General features: G+C 36.7%; 1 protein-coding gene across 9 annotated transcripts in view; it reads right to left on the bottom strand.

The window, feature by feature from the left end:
- The window catches only part of ZRANB3 (zinc finger RANBP2-type containing 3), a 310,759-nt gene that overhangs the window by 45,085 nt on the left and 246,317 nt on the right, over positions 1–19,357 (bottom strand). For all 9 annotated transcript variants that reach the window (XM_032411359.1, XM_032411348.1, XM_032411398.1 and 6 more), the window contains 2 exons: positions 16,542–16,721; positions 15,571–15,723 (listed from right to left, as the gene is read on the bottom strand). In XM_032411359.1, coding sequence (XP_032267250.1) covers positions 15,571–15,723; positions 16,542–16,721 — 333 coding nt within the window. The remainder of the gene's footprint in view (positions 1–15,570; positions 15,724–16,541; positions 16,722–19,357) is intronic.

The raw sequence follows: 19,357 nt of genomic DNA, 5'->3' as shown, positions 1-19,357 counted from the left end.
ACAAGAGGCAGTACCGACTACCAGGGACCTAATCAATAAGGACATTAGTAAGATGTTGGAACTACAGTTCAGAATTATGATTTTAAAGATACAAGCTGGGCTTGAAAAAAGCATGGAAGATATTAGAGAAACCCTTTCTGGAGAAATAAAAGAACTAAAATCTAACCAAGTTGAAATCAAAAAGGCTATTAATGAGGTGCAATCAAAAATGGAGGCTCTAACTGCTAGGATAGATGAGGCAGAAGAGAGAATTAGTGATATAGAATACCAAATGATGGAAACTAAAGAAGCTGAGAAAAAGAGAGATAAACAACCACAGGATCACGAGGGCAGAATTCGAGAGATAAGTGATACCATAAGACGAAACAATATTAGAATAATTGGGATCCCAGAAGAAGAAGAAAGAGAGAGATGGGCAGAAGGTATATTGGCAGAGAACTTCCCTAATTTGGGGAAGGAAACAGGCATCAAAATCCAGGAGGCATAGAGAACCCCCATCAAAATCAATAAAAATAGGTCAACACCCCGACATCTAATAGTAAAACTTACGAGTCTCAGAGACAAAGAGAAAATCCTGAAAGCAGCTCAGGACAAGAGATCTGTAACCTACAATGGTAGAGATATTAGACTGGCAACAGACCTATCCACAGAGACCTGGCAGGCCGGAAAGGCTGGCATGATATATTCAGAGCACTAAATGAGTGAAATATGCAGCCAAGAATACTATATCCAGCTAGGCTGTCACTGAAAATAGAAGGAGAGATAAAAAGCTTCCAGGACAAACAAAAACTAAAGGAATTTGCAAACACGAAACCAGCCTTACAAGAAATATTGAAAGGGGTCCTTTAAGCAAAGAGAGAGCCTAAAAGTAACATAGACCAGAAAGCAACACAGACAATATACAGTAACAGTCACCTTACAGGCAATACAATAGCACTAAATTCATACCTTTCAATAGTTACCATGAATGTAAATGGGCTAAATGCCCCAATCAAAAGACACAGGCTATCAGATTGGGTAAAAAAACAAGACCCATTGATATGCTGTCTGCAAGAGACTCATTTTAGACCCAAAGACACCCCCAGATTGAAAGTGAAGGGGTGGAAAACCATTTTCTTTTTCCCTTTTTCCCTTTACCATGCTAATGGGCACCAAAAGAAAGCTGGGATGGCAATCCTTATATCAGACAAATTAGATTTAAAACCAAAGACTATAATAAGAGATGAGGAAGGACACTATATCATACTCAAAGGGTCTATCCAACAAGAAGATCTAACAATTGTAAATATCTATGCCCCTAACTTGGGAGCAGCCACTTATATAAGCCAATTAATAACAAAAGCAAAGAAACACATCGACAACAATACAATAATAGTGGGGGACTTTAACACCCCCCTCACTGAAATGGACAGATCATCTAAGCAAAAGATCAACAAGGAAATAAAGACTTTAAATGACACACTGGACCAAATGGACTTCACAGATATATTCAGAACATTCCATCCCAAAGCAACGGAATACACATTCTTCTCTAGTGCCCATGGAACATTCTCCAGAATAGATCACATCCAAGGTCACAAATCAGGTCTCAACCGGTACCAATGGATTGGGATCATTCCCTGCATATTTTCAGACCACAATGCTTTGAAACTAGAACTCAATCACAGCAGGAAAGTCAGAAAGAACTCAAATACAGGGAGGCTAAAGAGCATCCTACTAAAGAATGAATGGGTCAAACAGGAAATTAAAGAAGAATTAAAAAAATTCATGGAAACCAATGAAAATGAAACCACAACTGTTCAAAATCTTTGGGATACAGCAAAGGCAGTCCTAAGAGGAAAGTATATAGCAATATAAGACTTTCTCAAGAAACAAGAAAGGTCTCAAATACACAACCTAACCCTGCACCTAAAGGAGCTGGAGAAAGAACAGCAAATAAAGCCTAAACCCAGCAGGAGAAGAGAAATAATAAAGATCAGGGCAGAAATCAATGAAATAGAAACCAAAAGAACAGTAGAACAGATCAACCAAACTAGGAGCTGGTTCTTTGAAACAATTAACAAGATTGAGAAACCCCTGGCCAGACTTATCAAAAAGAAAAGAGAAATGACCCAAATAAATAAAATCATGAATGAAAGAGGAGAGATCACAACCAACACCAAAGAAATACAAACAATTATAAGAACATATTATGAGCAACTCTATGCCAGCAAATTAGATAATCTGGAAGAAATGGATGCATTCCTAGAGATGTATCAACTAGCAAAACTGAACTAGGAAGAAACAGAAAACCTGAACAGACCTATAACCACTAAGGAAATTGAAGCTCTAATCAAAAATCTCCCAACAAAAGCCCAGGGCCAGATGGATTCTCAGGGGATTTCTACCAAACATGTAAAGAAGAATTAATACCTATTCTTCTGAAACTGTTCCAAAAAATAGAAATGGAAGGAAAACTTCCAAACTCATTTTATGAGGCCAGCATTACCTTGATCCCCAAACCAGACAAAGACCCCACCAAAAAGGAGAATTATAGACCAATATCCCTGACGAACATGAATGCAAAAAGTCTCACCAAAATACTAGCCAATAGGATCCAACAGTACATTAAAAGGAGTATTCACCATGACCAAGTGGGATTTATTCCTGGGCTGCAAGGTTGGTTCAACATCCACAAATCAATCAATGTGATACAATACATTAATAAAAGAAAGAACAAGAACCATAGGATCCTCTCAATAGATGCAGAAAAAGCATTTGACAAAGTACAGCATCCTTTCTTGGTCAAAAATCTTCAGAGCATAGGGATAGAGGGTACATACCTCAATATCATAAAAGCCATGTATGAAAAACCCACAGTGAATACCATTCTCAACGGGGAAAAACTGAGAGCTTTCCCCCTAAGGTCAGGAACACGGCAGGGATGTCCACTATCATCACTGCTATTCAACATAGTATTAGAAGTCCTAGCCACAGCAATCAGACAATAAAAAGAAATAAAAGGCATCCGAATCAACAAAGAAGAAGTCAAACTCTCATTCTTTGCAGATAATATGATACTTTATATGGAAAACCCAAAAGACTCCACCCCAAAACTGCTAGAACTCATACAGGAATTCAGTAAAGTGGCAGGATATAAAATCAATGCACAGAAATCAGATGCATTTCTATACACCACCAACAAGACAGAAGATAGAGAAATTAAGGAGTCGATCCCATTTACAATTGCACCAAAAAGCGTATGATACCTAGGAATAAATCTAACCGAAGAGGCAAAGGATCTGTACTCAGAAAACTATAGAATACTCATGAAAGAAATTGAGGAAGACACAAAGAAATGGAAAAACATTCCATGCTCATGGATTGGAAGAACAAATATTGTGAAAATGTCTATGCTATCTAGAGCAATCTACACATTCAATGCAATCCCTATCAAAATACCATCCACTTTTTTCAAAGAAATGGAACAAATAATCCTAAAATTTGTATGGAACCAGAAAAGACCCCGAATAGCCAGAGGAGGTTGAAAAAGAAAAGCAAAGCTGGCGGCATCACAATTCTGGACTTCAAGCTCTATTACAAAGCTGTAATCATCAAGACAGTATAATAATGGCACAAAAACAGACACATAGATCAATGGAACAGAATAGAGAGCCCAGAAATGGACCCTCAACTATATGGTCAACTAATCTTTGACAAAGCAGGAAAGAATGTCCAATGGAAAAAAGACAGTCTCTTCAACAAATGGTGTTGGGAAAATTGGACAGCTACATGCAGAAGAATGAAACTGGTCCATTTCCTTACACCACACACAAAAATAGACTCAAAATGGATGAAAGACCTAAATGTGAGACAGGAGTCCATCAACATCCTAAAGGAGAACACAGGCAGCAACCTCTTTGACCTCAGCCGCAGCAACTTCTTCCTAGAAACATCGCCAAAGGCAAGGGAAGCAAGGGCAAAAATGAACTATTGGGACTTCATCAAGATAAAAAGCTTTTGCACAGCAAAAGAAACAGTCAACAAAACCAAAAGACAACCGACAGAATGGGAGAAGATATTTGCAAATGACATATCAGATAAAGGCTAGTATCCAAAATCTATAAAGAACTTATCAAACTCAACACCCAAAGAACAAATGATCCAATCAAGAAATGGGCAGAAGACATGAACAAACATTTTTCCAAAGAAGACATCCAAATGGCCAACAGACACATGAAAAAGTGCTCAACATCGCTCAGCAACAGGGAAATCCAAATCAAAACCTCAATGAGATACCTCCTCACACCAGTCAGAATGGCTAAAATTAACAAGTCAGGAAACGACAGATGTTGGCGGGGATGCGGAGAAAGGGGAACCCTCCTACACTGTTGGTGGGAATGCAAGCTGGTGCAGCCACTCTGGAAAACAGTATGGAGGTTCCTCAAAAAGTTGAAAATAGAGCTACCATACGATCCAGCAATTGCACTACTGGGTATTTACCCCAAAGATACAAATGTAGGGATCCGAAGGGGTACGTGCACTCTGATGTTTATAGCAGCAATGTCCACAATAGCTAAACTGTGGAAAGAGCCAAGATGTTCATCGACAGATGAATGGATAAAGAAGATGTGGTATATATATACAATGGAATATTATGCAGCCATCTAAAGGAATGAAATCTTGGGGCACCTGGGAGGCTCAGTCGTTAAGCGTCTGCCTTCGGCTCAGGTCATGATCCCAGGGTCCTGGGATCGAGTCCCACATCGGGCTCCCTGCTCTGTGGGAAGCCTGCTTCTCCCTCTACCACTCCCCCTGCTTGTGTTCCTGCTCTTACTATGTCTCTCTGTCACATAAATAAATAAAGTCTTAAAAAAAAAAAAAGGAATGAAATCTTGCCATTTGCAACGACGTGGATGGAACTGGAGGGTATTATGCTGAGTGAAATAAGTCAATCAGAGAAAGACATGTATCATATGATCTCACTGATATGAGGAATTCTTAATCTCAGGAAACAAACTGAGGGTTGCTGGAGTGGTGGGGGGTGGGAGGGATGGGGTGGCTGGGTGACAGACACTGGGGAGGGTATGTCCTATGGTGAGCGCTGTGAATTGTGTAAGACTGTTGAATCACAGACCTGTACCTCTGAAACAAATAGTACGTTATATGTTAAAAAAAAAAAAAAAAAGAAGAAGAAGATAGCAGGAGGGGAAGAATGAAGGGTGGGGAATCGGAGGGGGAGACGAACCATGAGAGACTATGGACTCTGAGAAACAAACTGAGGGTTCTAGAGGGGAGGGGGGTGGGGGGGAATGGTTTAGCCGGTGATGGGTATTAAAGAGGGCACATAGTGCATGGAGCACTGGGTGTTATATGCAAACAATGAATCATGGTACACTACATCAAAAACTAATGATGTAATATACGGTGATTAACATAACATAATAAAAAAATAATAAACAGTATACAGAACATGAAAAAAAAAAAAAAAGATGCTCACCAAAGTAAGAAGAACAATGGACGAGCAGAGAGAGAATTTCAACAAAGAGACAGAAAACAGAAGAAAGTATCAAACAGAAGTCACAGAAAGAAGAATACAATAACTGAAAAAAAAAAAAAAAAACTGAACTGAAAATACATGAAAGGGGTTCAAAAGCAGACTAGATGATGCAGAAGAACAGAACAGCAACCTAACCCAGGGAAGTGGAGCTCACCCAAAGAGAGGAGCAATAATAAAAAAAGAACTTTTAAAAAGTGAAGATAGCCTAAGGGACTCACGGTACAACACCAGGGGAATAATGTTTGCACTACAGAAGTCCCACAAAAAGAGGAGAGAAAGGGGCAGAAAACTTTCTTGAAGAAATAATAGCCAGAAACGTCCCTAATGTGAGAGAGAAAACAAACCCATGTCCAGGAAGCACAGAGTTCCAAGTAAGATGAATTCAAAGAAACACACACCAAGACACATTATAATTAAAATGTCAAAAGTTAATGATGAAGAGAGAATCTTAAAAAGCAGGAAGAGGGGTTACAGTCTTTATTTTAAAGTCTACTGGGTGGCTCAGTAGGTTGTGTCCGACTCTAGATTTCGGCTCAAGTCATGATCTCAGGGTTGTGAGATCAAGCCCCATGTGGAGCCTGCGTTTCTTGTTTTCTGCCCCTCCCCTCACCTCCTCTCTTAAATAAAAAAGTAGCAAGAGAACACTTGTTACATACAAGGGAATCCCCATCAGACTATCAGCTGAGTTTTCAGCTGAAGCTTTGCAGGCCAGAAAGGAGTGGCACAATATATTCAAAGTCCAGAAAGGAAAACACTTCCAACCATGAATACTCTACCTAACAAGGCTGTTATTCAGAACTGAAGGAGAAATAAAGAGTTTTTCAGAAAAGCAAAAGCTAAGGGAATTCATCATCACTAAACAAGAAATGTTAAAGGGACTTCCTTAAGCTGAAAAGAAAAGGCATTAACTAGGAACAAAAAAACATATGAAGTAAAAATCTCACTGGAAAGGCAAATATATAGTAACCGTTTATTAAATTAACCCCTTATAAAGCTAGAATGAAGGTTAAAAGACAAAAATAGTAAAATCAACTCTAACCATGATAATTAGTTATGGGATACACAAAAAAGAAAGATGTAAACATCATATCAAAAACATAAAACACTGAGGTGAGAGGGCACGAAAAATGTAGAATTTTTAGAATGCATTCAAACATAAGTTGCTATCAACTCAAAATAGACTGCCATATATATAGTGGCTGTTATATATAAACCACATTTTAACCACAAAGCGAAAACCTACAGTGATACAAAAAAAGATAATGAGAAAGGAATCTAAACACAACATTAAAGAAAGTCATCAAACTGCAACAGAAGGGAGCAACAGAAGAAGAAAGGAAAAGAGAGGAACTATGATAAAAGTCAGAAAAGAAGGGGCGCCTGGTTGGCTCAGTCGTTAAGCGTCTGCCTTCAGCTCAGGTCATGATCCCGGGGTCCTGGGATCGGGCCCCGCGTCAGGCTCCCTGCTCGGCAGGAACCCTGCTTCTCCCTCTCCCACTCCCCCTGCTTGTGTTCCCTCTCTCACTGTCTCTCTCTCTGTCAAATAAATAAAATCTTAAAAAAAAAAAAGGAAAATTAATAAAATGGCAATAAGTACATACCTATCAATAGTTACTATAAATAAATGGACTACATCCTCCAGTCAAAAGACAAAGAGTGGCTGAATGGACGAAAAAACAAGACTCACTGCAGATCTAAGGACACACACGACTGGAAGTGAAGGAATAGAAAAATACATTCCACAGATACGGAAACTAAAAGAATGCTGGTTTGGCTACACTTGTACCAGACAAAAGAGGCTTTAAAACAAAGACTGTAATATAAGAAAAAGAAAAAGAAAGGTATCACATAATGATAAAGGGGTCAATCCTACAAGAAGATATAACATTTGTGAATATTTATGCACCCAACAAAGGAGGACCAAAATATATAAAGCCAATAATAATAAACCTAAAGTAAGAAATTGACAGCAATACAATAATAGTAGGGGACTTTAATACCACACTTATACAATTGGATAGATCATTTAGACAGGAAATCAATAAGGGAACATTGGCCTTAAATGACACACTAGGTCAGATGGTCTTTTTTATTTTTTTTAATTTTTTCTTGAGAGACAGAATGGGAGAGAGCACGAGCAGGGAGGTGGGCAGAGGGAGAGGGAGAAAGAGAATTTCAAGCAGGCTCCACACCCAGCACAGAGCCCCAACATGGGACTTGATCCCATGGCCCTGAGATCATGACCTGTGCCAAAATCAAGAGTGACTGAGCCATCCAGGCACCCCAGATCAGATGGTCTTTAAAGATATATACAGAACATTCCAACCAAAGGCAGCAGAATACATTCCTCTCAAGTACACATGGAGCATTCTCCAGGACAGATCACATGTTAGGCCACAAAACAGGTTTCAATCAATTTAAGAAGACTGAAATTATACCAAACATCTTTTCCAATCAAAATGGTATGAAACTAGAAATATATTACAAACAGAAAACTGGAAAAAAATCACAAATGGGTGGATATTAAACAACATACTACTAAAGAACCAAGGGCCAATGAAGAAATCAAAGAGGAAATAAAAAAAATACCATGAGACAATGAAAACAGAAATATGTCTTATCTATATGTCAATATATCTATAAATACAACAAAATGTATAGAATGCAGCATAGGAGGTGCTAAGAGGGAAGGAAGTTCATAGCAATACAGGCCTACCAAAAGAAACAAGAAAAATCTCAAACAATCTAAAGGAACACCTAAAGGAACGTACTGCAATGAGTACTGGGTGTTATATGCAAATAATGAATCATGGAACACTACATCAAAAACTAATGATGTACTGTATAGTGACTAACAAAACATAATAATAATAAAGAAAGGAACTAGAAAAAGAACAAACAAAGCCCAAAGGAAAGAAGGAAATAATGTTAAAAGGAAGGAAATAATAAAGATCAGAGTGAAATAAATGAAATAGAGACTTAAAAAAAAAACAACAGAAAAGATTAATGAAACAAAGAGTTGTTTTTTTTTTTTTTTTAAAGATTTTTTATTTATTTATTTGACAGAGAGAGACACAGCAAGAGAGGGAACACAAGCAGGGGGAGTGGGAGAGGGAGAAGCAGGCTTCCTGCTGAGCAGGGAGCCCAAAGTGGGGCTCGATCCCAGGACCCTGGGCCCTGGGACCATGATCTGAGCCAAAGGCAGACGCTTAATGACTGAACCCAGGCACCCCCCAAAAAGTTGTTTTCTTGAAAAGGTATACAAAATTGACAAACCTCTAGCTAGACTCAAGAAAAAGAGAGAGAGGGCTCACATAAAATCGGGAATGAGAGGAGAAGTCATAACTGTTACCAGGGAAATACAAATGATCATAAGAGACTATTATGAATAATTATAGGCCAACAACTTGTACAACCTACAAGAAGTGGATAAAGTCCTAGAAACATACAATCTTCTAAGATTGAACCATGAAGAAATAGAAAATCTGAGTAGACATATGACTAATAATGAAGTGATTGAATCAGAAATTATAAAATTCCCAACAAACTAAAGTCTAGGAAGAGATGGCTTCACTGATGAATTCTACCAAACATTTAAGAAGATTTAATAACATACTTGTCAAACTCTTCCAAAAACTAAAGAGAAGGAAATGCTCCCAAATACATTTTATGAGGCCAGCATTACCCTGATACTAAAACCAGACAAGTACATGACAGAAAAAAAAAATTACAGGCCAATATCCCCAAAGATCATAGATGCAAAAATCCTCATTAAGATATTAGCAAACAGAATTCAATAATACATTAAAAGGATGATACATGATGATCAAGTAGGATTTATTCCAGGGATGCAGGAATGGTTCAACACCCACAAATTAATAACTATGCTACATTAACAAACCAAATGATAAAAATAATCTCAATAAATGTAGAAAAAAGCATTTGACAAAATCTAATATTCATTTATGATAAAATCTCTCAACAAAGGGCAAGTACCTCAATTTAATAAAGGCCATATATGAAAAACCCACAGTTAACATCATACTCAATGGGGAAAAGTTGAAAAAGTTCTTCCTCTTCAGAGTAGGAACAAGACAAGAATGCCCACTCTTGCCACTTTTATTCAACATAGTATTATAATTCCCAGCTGCAGCCATCAGACAAGAAAAGTCATCTAAATCACAAAGGAAGAAATAAAATTGTCACTATTTGTAGATGACATGATACTATACACATAAAGCCCTAGACTCCATCAAAAAATGGTTAGAACTAATAAATGAATTCAGTAAAGTAGGAGAATACAAAATTAATATACACAAACATTGCATTTCTGTCCATTACTAATGAACTATCAGAAAGAGAAATAAGAAAAAAAAATTCCATTTACAATTGCACCAAATAGAATAAAATACCTATGAATAAATTTATCCATGGACAGGAAAGGCCTGTATACTGAAAACTAGTAAGACACTAATGAAAGAAACTGAAGAAGATACAAATAAATTGGAAGGTATTCTGTGCTCATGGATTGAAAGATTAATAATATCAAAAGCAATCTAGAGGTCTAATGCATCCATATCAAATCCCACTGGAGTTTTTCATGGAACCAGAACAAATAATCCTAAAATTTGTATGGGACCACAAAAGACCTCACATAACTAAAGCAATCTTGAGATAGAAGAACAAAGGTGGAGGTAGCAGGCACCCTAATTTCAAACTATAGTATAAAGCTATAGTAACCAAGACAGTATGGTATTGGCATAAAAACACACATAGATCAATGGAATAGAGAGCACAGATAAAAACCCACACATCTATGGTCAACTAATTTACCACAAAAAAGCTAAGTCCATACTATGAGGAGAGAACAGTATCTTCAATAAATGGTGTTAGGAAAACTGCACAACCACATATGAAAGAATGAAACTAGACTACTATTTTACACCATGCACAAAAATTAACTCAAAATCGATTAAAGAGTTGAATGTAAGACCCGAAACCATAAAACTATAAGAAAACATAAGCAGTAAGATACTTGACATTGGTCATGGAGCTGAATTTTTGGATCTGACTCCAAAGCAGAGGCAACAAAAGCAAAAATAAATAAGCAGGGCTACATCAAACTGAAGAGGTTTTGCACAGTGAAGGAAACCATCAACAAAATAAAAAGGCAACCTATTAAATAGGAAAATATATCTGTAAATCATATATCTAATAAGGGGTTAATATCACAAATATATAAAGAACTCAAACAATCAATAGCAGAAAAACAAGCAATATAATTAAAAAATGGGCAGGAAATTTAAAGAGATATTTTTCCAAAGAAGACATACAGATGAAGAAAAATAAAAAAGATATAGATGGCCAAGAGGCACATAACAAGATGTTCAATATCACTAATTATCAGGGAAATACAAATCAAAATCACAATGAGATATCACCTCACACCAGTTAGAATGGCTATTATCAAAAAGATAAGAAACAAAAAGTGTTGGTGAGGATGTGGAAAAAAGGGAACAATGTGTACTGTTGGTGGGAATGTAAACTGGTAGAGCTACTATGGAAAACAGTAAGGAGAGTACTAAAAAAATTAAAAATAGAACTACCATATGATTCAACTATTCCACTTCTGGGCATTTATCCAAAGAAACAAAAACACTAATTCAAGAAGATATATTGCAATCCTATACTCATTGCAACATTATTTACAATAGCCAAGATAAGGAAGAAATGATGAATGAATGTATAAAGAAAATGTATTGTATATATCTATTCACTGACTAGTCCCCAGCTATAAAAAAGGAATTCTTGCCATTGCAACATGAATGGACCTTGAAGGTATTATGCTAAGTGAAAAAATTGGGCAGAGAAAGACAAATACCATATGATTTCACTTATGTGTGGAGTCTAAAAAACCAAATCAAACTAAACCAAATCAAACTAAACCAAACCAAGCTCACAGATACAGAGAACACAGTGGTGGTTATTAGAGGGGAAGGGAGTTGGGGCTTGGCTGAAATGGGTAAAGGGGGTTAATTGTATGGTGACTGTGAGTACGAGACTTACTGTGGAAATCACTTTGTAGTGTATACAAAAATTGAACTATTATGTTGTACATCTGAAACAATGTTATTTACCAACTTTACCTCAGTAAAAAATAAAAAAATAAATATTTGCTGTTAAAAAAATTGACATGCATTGAAATATCTGTGCAAGGTAATACTGAACTGTGAAAGAAAAACACCTGATTCATAAAAGAAAGATTTGGTAAAGGTGATTGGGTGAGTTTTAAGAAATTTTGTACACAGATATATGTTCTTCTTCAGATACACTTAAAAACAATAAACATGCATACTCATGGGAAGATGCACTTCAAATTCTTTTTTTTTTTTTTAAAGATTTTATTTATTTATTTGACAGAGAGAGACACAGCAAGAGAGGGAACACAAGCAGGGGGAGTGGGAGAGGGAGAAGCAGGCTTCCCGCTGAGCAGGGAGCCCGATGCGGGGCTCGATCCCAGGACCCTGGGATCATGACCTGAGCCAGAGGCAGACGCTTGACGACTGAGCCACCCAGGTGCCCCACATTTCAAATTCTTAATATTATCCTAAAAATGAACCCTGAAACATAATTCTATAATTACAAAGTTTTAGAGAACAAACAGCTACAAATCATAATTTTAGTTATGTATTTTTAAAATACCTAGGATTTTAAATACCTATTGATTTTTTTATAGACCAAAATTATAAACACCACCAAAAGGAAAGTCTTTTTTTATTTTATTTTATTTTTTTAAGATTTTATTTATGTATTAGAGAGAGAGAGAGAGATGGAACATAAGCAGGGGGAGTGGGAGAGAGAGAAGCAGGCTTCCCACCGAGCAGAAAGCCCCATGCAGAGCTCGATCCCAGGACTCTGGGATCATGACCTGAGCTGAAGGCAGACGCTTAACCAACTGAGCCACCCAGGCGCCCCAGGAAAGTAGTTTGTTAAACAAAAGAAAAAAGTCTTAGAAGTAATCCATTTCTTTTTTTTTTAGCAATATTTGACAGAATGGTATTCTAGTATCCTAAAAAAAAAGAAAAGTACTAGCTCTAAATAAGATACCTAAAAAATTTAGTAAGATTTCACATAAAAAACATTGTTTCTTCCTATGGAACTAAACTTTGTAGACTTTAATTTTATTCCTATATGATCAATTCTTTCAAAAATTAAAATTAAACCCCCCTATATGGAATGAATAAGTCACAAGAATAAAAGGCACAGCATAAAGAAAATAGTCAATGATACTATAATAGAAATGCATGGGGACAGATAGCTACACTTGTGGAGAACATAGCATAATGCATAAAGTTTTCAAATCACTGTTTTGTAAACCTAAAACTGTATTTTTTTTTTTTTAAGATTTTATTTATTTATTTATTTATAGGACCGAGAGAGACACAGTGAGAGAGGGAACACAAGCAGGGGAAGTGGGAGAGGGAGAAGCAGGCTTCCCACCGAGCAGGGAGCCTGATGTGGGGCTCGATCCCAGGATCCTGGGATCATGACCTGAGCCGAAAGCAGACGCTTAACGACTGAGCCACTCAGGCGCCCCCTAAAACTGTATTTTGTACACCTCTAACACTGTGTGTCAACTATACTCAAATTAAAAAAAAAATAAAAACTCCCCCTAACTCTCACACCAGATTGCACCAAAAGGGTTAGGGGAAAAAAAACCCAGACAGTCTGAATGACTATAAGCTTTTCTAATGTATAATTTCTTATTCAGTTATATATGGCCTGTGATAGTATTTGTTATTATACAGAGACATACCCACCATTCAAGATTTACAAATACTAATACTGTAAGGTTTACTTCCTATTCTTTTTTAAAGTAAAATAGTTCTATTGAAGTTGCTATTAAATTTTTTACTCTTCCCCAGACCCATTCTCCTTCCAGATAAAATCAATATTACAAGTTTAATATGTGTTCTTCCAATCTATGTTTATATATTTGATTAAATATACATATATATTCATAAAATACCTAATATTATTTGTGTGTATGTGCTATGCATTTAAAAAATAACATTATGCTTTCAAAATCTAATCATGTTAAAACATAAATCTAATTTATTCATGTTAACTTCTAAATGGTATCTTATTACTATTTTTAAAATTTTTTTATTTTTTAAGATTTTATTTATTTATTTGAGAGAGAGCACAAGCATGAGCAGAGGGGAGAGGGAGAAGGAGAGGGAGAAGCAGGCTCCCCACCGAGTAGGGAGCCCGATGCAGGGCTGGATCCCAGGACCCCAGGATCATGACCTGAGCTGAAGGCAGACGCTTAACCAACTGAGCCACCCAGGCGCCCTTCTTAAGACAATTTAAGTAGTCCATCTCCTACTGATGAGTATTTTCGTTGTTTCCAATCTTTGGCATTCCAGAAACTGATTCAATAAACATCCTTGTACACGTATCCTTATACCCATGGGTAAGAATATATTCCTAGAAATGGAATGGTTTGGTTGGAAGGCATTTCCCACTTTACCAGATATTGCCTAACTGCTCTTCAAAGGAGTTACAACAATTTATACTCCTACCCAGCAGTATATGAAGAGTTTGGTATATGAAATGTTCCTAACATTTTTGGTATGTCAAGTATTTTCATTGTTGCCAATCTAGTAGGTGTAAAATATGGTATTAGTGTAGTTATTTTACAAGTATTTTGCATGTATGGAAGGACAGAGCCACTGAGCAAATATGATGATGTCAGGAACCAGAGTTCTTACTGTTGGATAAAGGAAACATAAATACTTATTTTTGCATAGATATAAAGAGAAGGTGAAAAAGAACCTGGTGGTGCTGAATTTGAATTGGAGTATTAGAGTGAGCTTACGAACTAAAAATGCACACATATACACATATATACATATTAACCTATCCACGCAAAAATGTATATGTGTATAGATCACTCTATACACTGAAAATAGCTCAGAAGTAATGATATCCAGAGCAATAAAAAAAAATCCTGATTTCTAAGTATCATTCCCCAGTTAAAGGAATCAGGAATCCTTAAAGAAATGCTGGTTCCAGGTCTGGGGCAAAGAAAACACAAGGTCAATCTCAAATTGTTTATCAGAAAGCTAGAAAGCATTCAGAGCGATGTAGGGACTTGCTTTAAAAAAAGAAAGAAAGAAAAGAAAGAAAGGTGCCTCTATAAGCCAGATCTTAAGAAAAACAAAGGAAAAAAGTGAGGAATTATAATACATTAATAGTAACAGAATCCCCAAGTTCTAGTGATATTTTTTTTAAATAAGGAAAAATAAAGTTCATCTTTACAGAAAAATGCCAGCTAATAAATATAGAAGCAAAGATAGAATTAGAAAAACCACTATTTTAAAACTGATTCAGACAAAGATCAGAGTGAATGCTAAGTCCATCAGATGAAAAGTTTTGGACACACGACAGCCACATAATCTCAAAGTACCACACCACAGATTACTTAATAATTGTCAAGGGAAAAATGTGCCTTTACAGTTTGCCTTAATTTAGTGAGGAAGAGCTTCCTTCCATGCTTCTTGGCTATTCAGGTGTCCTCTAATGTTCATATTCTTGGCCTATTTTTCTGTTGGCTTGTATTTTACTAATTAAATTGTATAAATTCTTATACACTTTGGACATTGTAATGCCAATATCTTTAGATCTGTGACCTGTCTGTGTTACACTTTGTGGTAAATTTAATACATTTTCCCCTGTCCTCTGGATTGTACATACAGCCATCTACGTTTTCTTCTGAAGGCTGGATTCTATTGAGCTTCCTTTTCTAAGGAGAACAGTGAACACTGGCATTAACTGTTGGAAGATACAAGCCACTGGTGCAGCCTCCTTGTAATGTCATCTGGTGGCTCTAAGAGGTTTTCCAGCTTTATGTGGAAGCTCCTTTTAACAGCACAATTAAAATTTGCTATTTAAAAAATATATGATAAAGTTATAGTTTTAGGATATTAAAAAATTAAAAAAGAAAAGAATTTGTCATATAATCTTACGTGAGTGAACAAAATTTCATTCCTGAGCTCTTCACAGCTTTCATTTGGATTCCAAGCTTCAGCAAACTGCAGGAAATCCCATTTTTCCTTATCACCTTCCTCAGCCTGAAGTTGTTCCTTCCTACCATTCAATGTGCTCCCTGTAACTTGTGTCTGTAAGATGAAGAAGCATATGAATTTTACAAAAGTTCTCTCACAGCTGATACTTACTAAGCAGTGACCTGATTTTGCATTTAAACCACAAGCAATTCACTAAAGAAACTCTTAGTGTTTCAACCTGTCATGGACCTTAGTAATAAAATTTTTCAAAATTACAACCAAATTACCAAGTCGGTGATTCCTATACTTAATGAGGTAAATGTCTAACCAGAGAAGTTATACTATTTTCTTTTCTCATAAAAACTTTTATTCTTATATTTATAAACTTTGAAACTGAACCCACATGATTGGTCATTTTGAATATATATATTCAGGGCTTGAAAAACATCCTCTAACAATTAGTCAAATCCTTTCTATGAATACCCCTCCAGGTTGGGGAGGAGAAGGGACAGTTGAGTGGATAGAACAAGCGACATCCCTCCTACCCTTTCTGGGGTCCAGGTACAGGCTGTCCTCTGTCCAAAATTAGCCAGAACTCAATCCTTCTGTGTAAGGGTTTATTCTTTGCTTACAAAAAGGACTTGGGGTTTGACACTGTTATGGTTCCTTGCTAGCTCATCCTCTTCTGGCCTCTAAAATGGTAGATGAAGGCCTTGGAAGACAGGAAGAACACATGTAAATGCACATCTCTCCCAGTAAGGATAAGTAAGGTACTACCAGCTGAAGACTTTTCTAACCTTGGTCCCTATTAACACCACTATCTTAGTGTACTTGAATATCCTTTGCCTGAAAACACTACAACTCAGTCTCTTAACTTACGTAGGCTCTACATAATGAATAAGTTGGTAACCTGGTTTGAATTGAAGCTTTACCTTTCGATTCAACATCCCCCACATAAGGGTGTCCAGAGTCCCATTTGCAACAAGGTAGTGAATATTCACAGAACTGCACTGTCCAATTCGGTGAGCCCGGTCTTCTGCTTGTTTTATATGTCCAGGGTCCCAATACAACTCAGCAAATACAACATGAGTTGCAGCAGTAAATGTCAAACCCTAAGCACAATAAAGTGAAGAAATTGAGATGCAAATAAACTGAAAATGTAACATACAGCCAGATATAACAAAGTCTTTCTGAACATGTTAAATGAACAAGAGAAAGCTAAAGGACTTAAAAATAAATCAATCTTTCGTTTTAAGCCAAATTAAGAAAATTTAATTCATGAAAGGCAAATGAAGACCGCTTATTGCAAATGGCCAGGTAAACTACAAAAAACACATTTAAAAGGTATTTCAATATTTCAAAAGTCAGTTTGATGGATATATATATATAAACAAAATCACTTTATCCTCTGATGAGGACTGGATTCACATTACCACTGGAAAATCTAATACAATACATTATAAATGAGAATATAATTTCTAACACATGGTATCCATAGCAACTAGGCAGAGAGCAACGACTTCCTCTATTCATTTAATTCATAGTGTTGTTCTATAAAGCAAGAAAATCATGTTTCCAGTCACACTGTTCTTTTCCTATGAAATTTCTCATGTTACATCTCAAACACCCTTAAGTTTACTGGCTTTTATCTCAATATATATATAACACAATTGACTATTTTGTGCAATTGCATTTTACATCAGTTTGAAACAGTTTGACATTAGTAAGTATTAACTAAGTCTTGTTGTATAATCACTATGCAAAAAATAATGCAAATCTCAAATTAAGAATGTCTCCAAAAATGGATGATTTTAAAGTTGAAAGGCTGGGTGAAATGTGAGCCATGCTTAAGCTATTGCCACACAGTAATAAATGATGTTATGTGGTTGAAAGAAATACCTATCATCCTTTGAAAGAATCATCTAATCCACACTGGTGTTCACATGCCCTGGAACTTCCATCAGTGAATGACTTTTGTGACTGCTGTGCTGTTATTTTTATATTACTTTAACTTAAAATATTTTTATATCACATAATGACATCATACCAGCATTCATTAAATAGTGGCATAAGTTCTCAAGCTGAAAAATTCACTAAAGATCCATCACTTTGGAACAGAAGTTAGAAGTGATAAAAACATGGTAAGCCCAACAACCATCAAGCTAAACTGTGCTGCTATTTAGGACAGGAAACACCACAAAATATTAGAGATGATGCTGGAAAATAACAAGTAGTATTTAAAGAGGGATGAAAACCTTTAAGTGTGTTAGAAGCATCATATGACCATACAAGAATAAAAGGGAAATATGCTGGCAAGACCCACATCCCTCTAACATACTACTAAACTACAGTGGAAGATTCACATGCCCCAAGAACAAAGCCCTTTCTACTTTCCTTTATTCCTATGAACATACTAGTGTTCAAGTATATGAGTTTTGAATTATACCAGGTCCTCAGGAATACAGCTTTGAACAAAATATGGGTGCCCTATACAATCTTAACTTCAGAAAGTCTTTTATCAAGCCATTCCCAGATCCTCCTGCCTGGCTTCCTTCTACTTTTCTTCTCCCATGCTATGAGTGCTCCATTTCTAATTTTAAGCTCTTTCTGATGACATTCTCTCTGGCTGGAATATTCTAACAGATATAAAACTTAGACTACTAGAGGTTTAATCCAACATGAGGGAAGTATTGAGATAATCCTCCTTTTGGTAAGAACTCCTGGTGAGTTCTAGAACTTCTTTATCCTCATGGAGCTTCTCTCTATAATCAATTTTATAGACATCAATTAGCTGGCTAAAAGCAGATCTTTGGCCCTGGTTCAGATTCCAGAGTCTAGAGATATGCTATATATCAGGTTGGATGCACAGAAAATATGTTCAATCACTTTTCCCTATGTTAAATATCCTGGCTTAGATATTTACATCAAAATATTGTAGAATGTTAGTGGAAAAAAAAGTCCAGAAGGATCCCCCTTACACAGTGAGGCAGAGACTGTCATTGTCTTCCATAAGAGCTATTCAGTTCTTATTTCTTTGTAACATAACACCTGATTTTTAGTGTGACTAGACAAAATAAAGGCTATTTTTCCCAGCTTCCCTTGAAGTTAGTTGTAACCATGGGGCTGACTGCAGGTGAATGAGATGCAGCATGACTTTCTCTAGTCAGCTGCCTGGATCACAGATATGATGGAGGAACTCTAGCAGCTCTCTTAAAAAAGAGATACCTGCTAGGAGTGGTAAAGCAGAAAGCCAGGAGACGCTTAAGCCCTAAGGACTTTGTGGAACTACCATGCTAACCTTGGACTGTCTACATGAAAGAGTAAAACTTTGTGTATTTGAGTCATTCTTAATTTGGGTTTTCATTTACTTGCAGCCAAACCCAATCCTAAGGGTCAAACCAGGGGTGCTCCATAAAAAGTTCTTTTCCCTGAGGTCACCTTACCTCACAGGCTCTGGTGAAACCAATCAAGTAAGTATAAGTGCTATAAGAAATGAAAGGAGGGGCGCCTGGGTGGCTCAGTTGTTAAGCATCTGCCTTCAGCTCAGGTCATGATCCCAGGGTCCTGGGATCGAGCCCCACATCGGGCTCCCTGCTCCGCGGGAAGCCTGCTTCTCCCTCTCCCACTCCCCCTGCTTGTGTTCCCTCTCTCGCTGTATCTCTCTCTGTCAAATAAATAAAATCTTTAAAAAAAAAAAAAAAAAAAAAGAAATGAAAGGAAAATTCTATGCAAATTCAAAGTTAGAAAA

Source organism: Phoca vitulina, unplaced genomic scaffold (genome assembly GCF_004348235.1).
Source record: "Phoca vitulina isolate PV1807 unplaced genomic scaffold, GSC_HSeal_1.0 scaffold1, whole genome shotgun sequence".
NCBI lineage: Eukaryota > Metazoa > Chordata > Mammalia > Carnivora > Phocidae > Phoca > Phoca vitulina.
The sequence above is the reverse complement of the archived record's forward strand: the minus strand, read 5'-3'. Positions and strand labels throughout refer to the sequence as shown.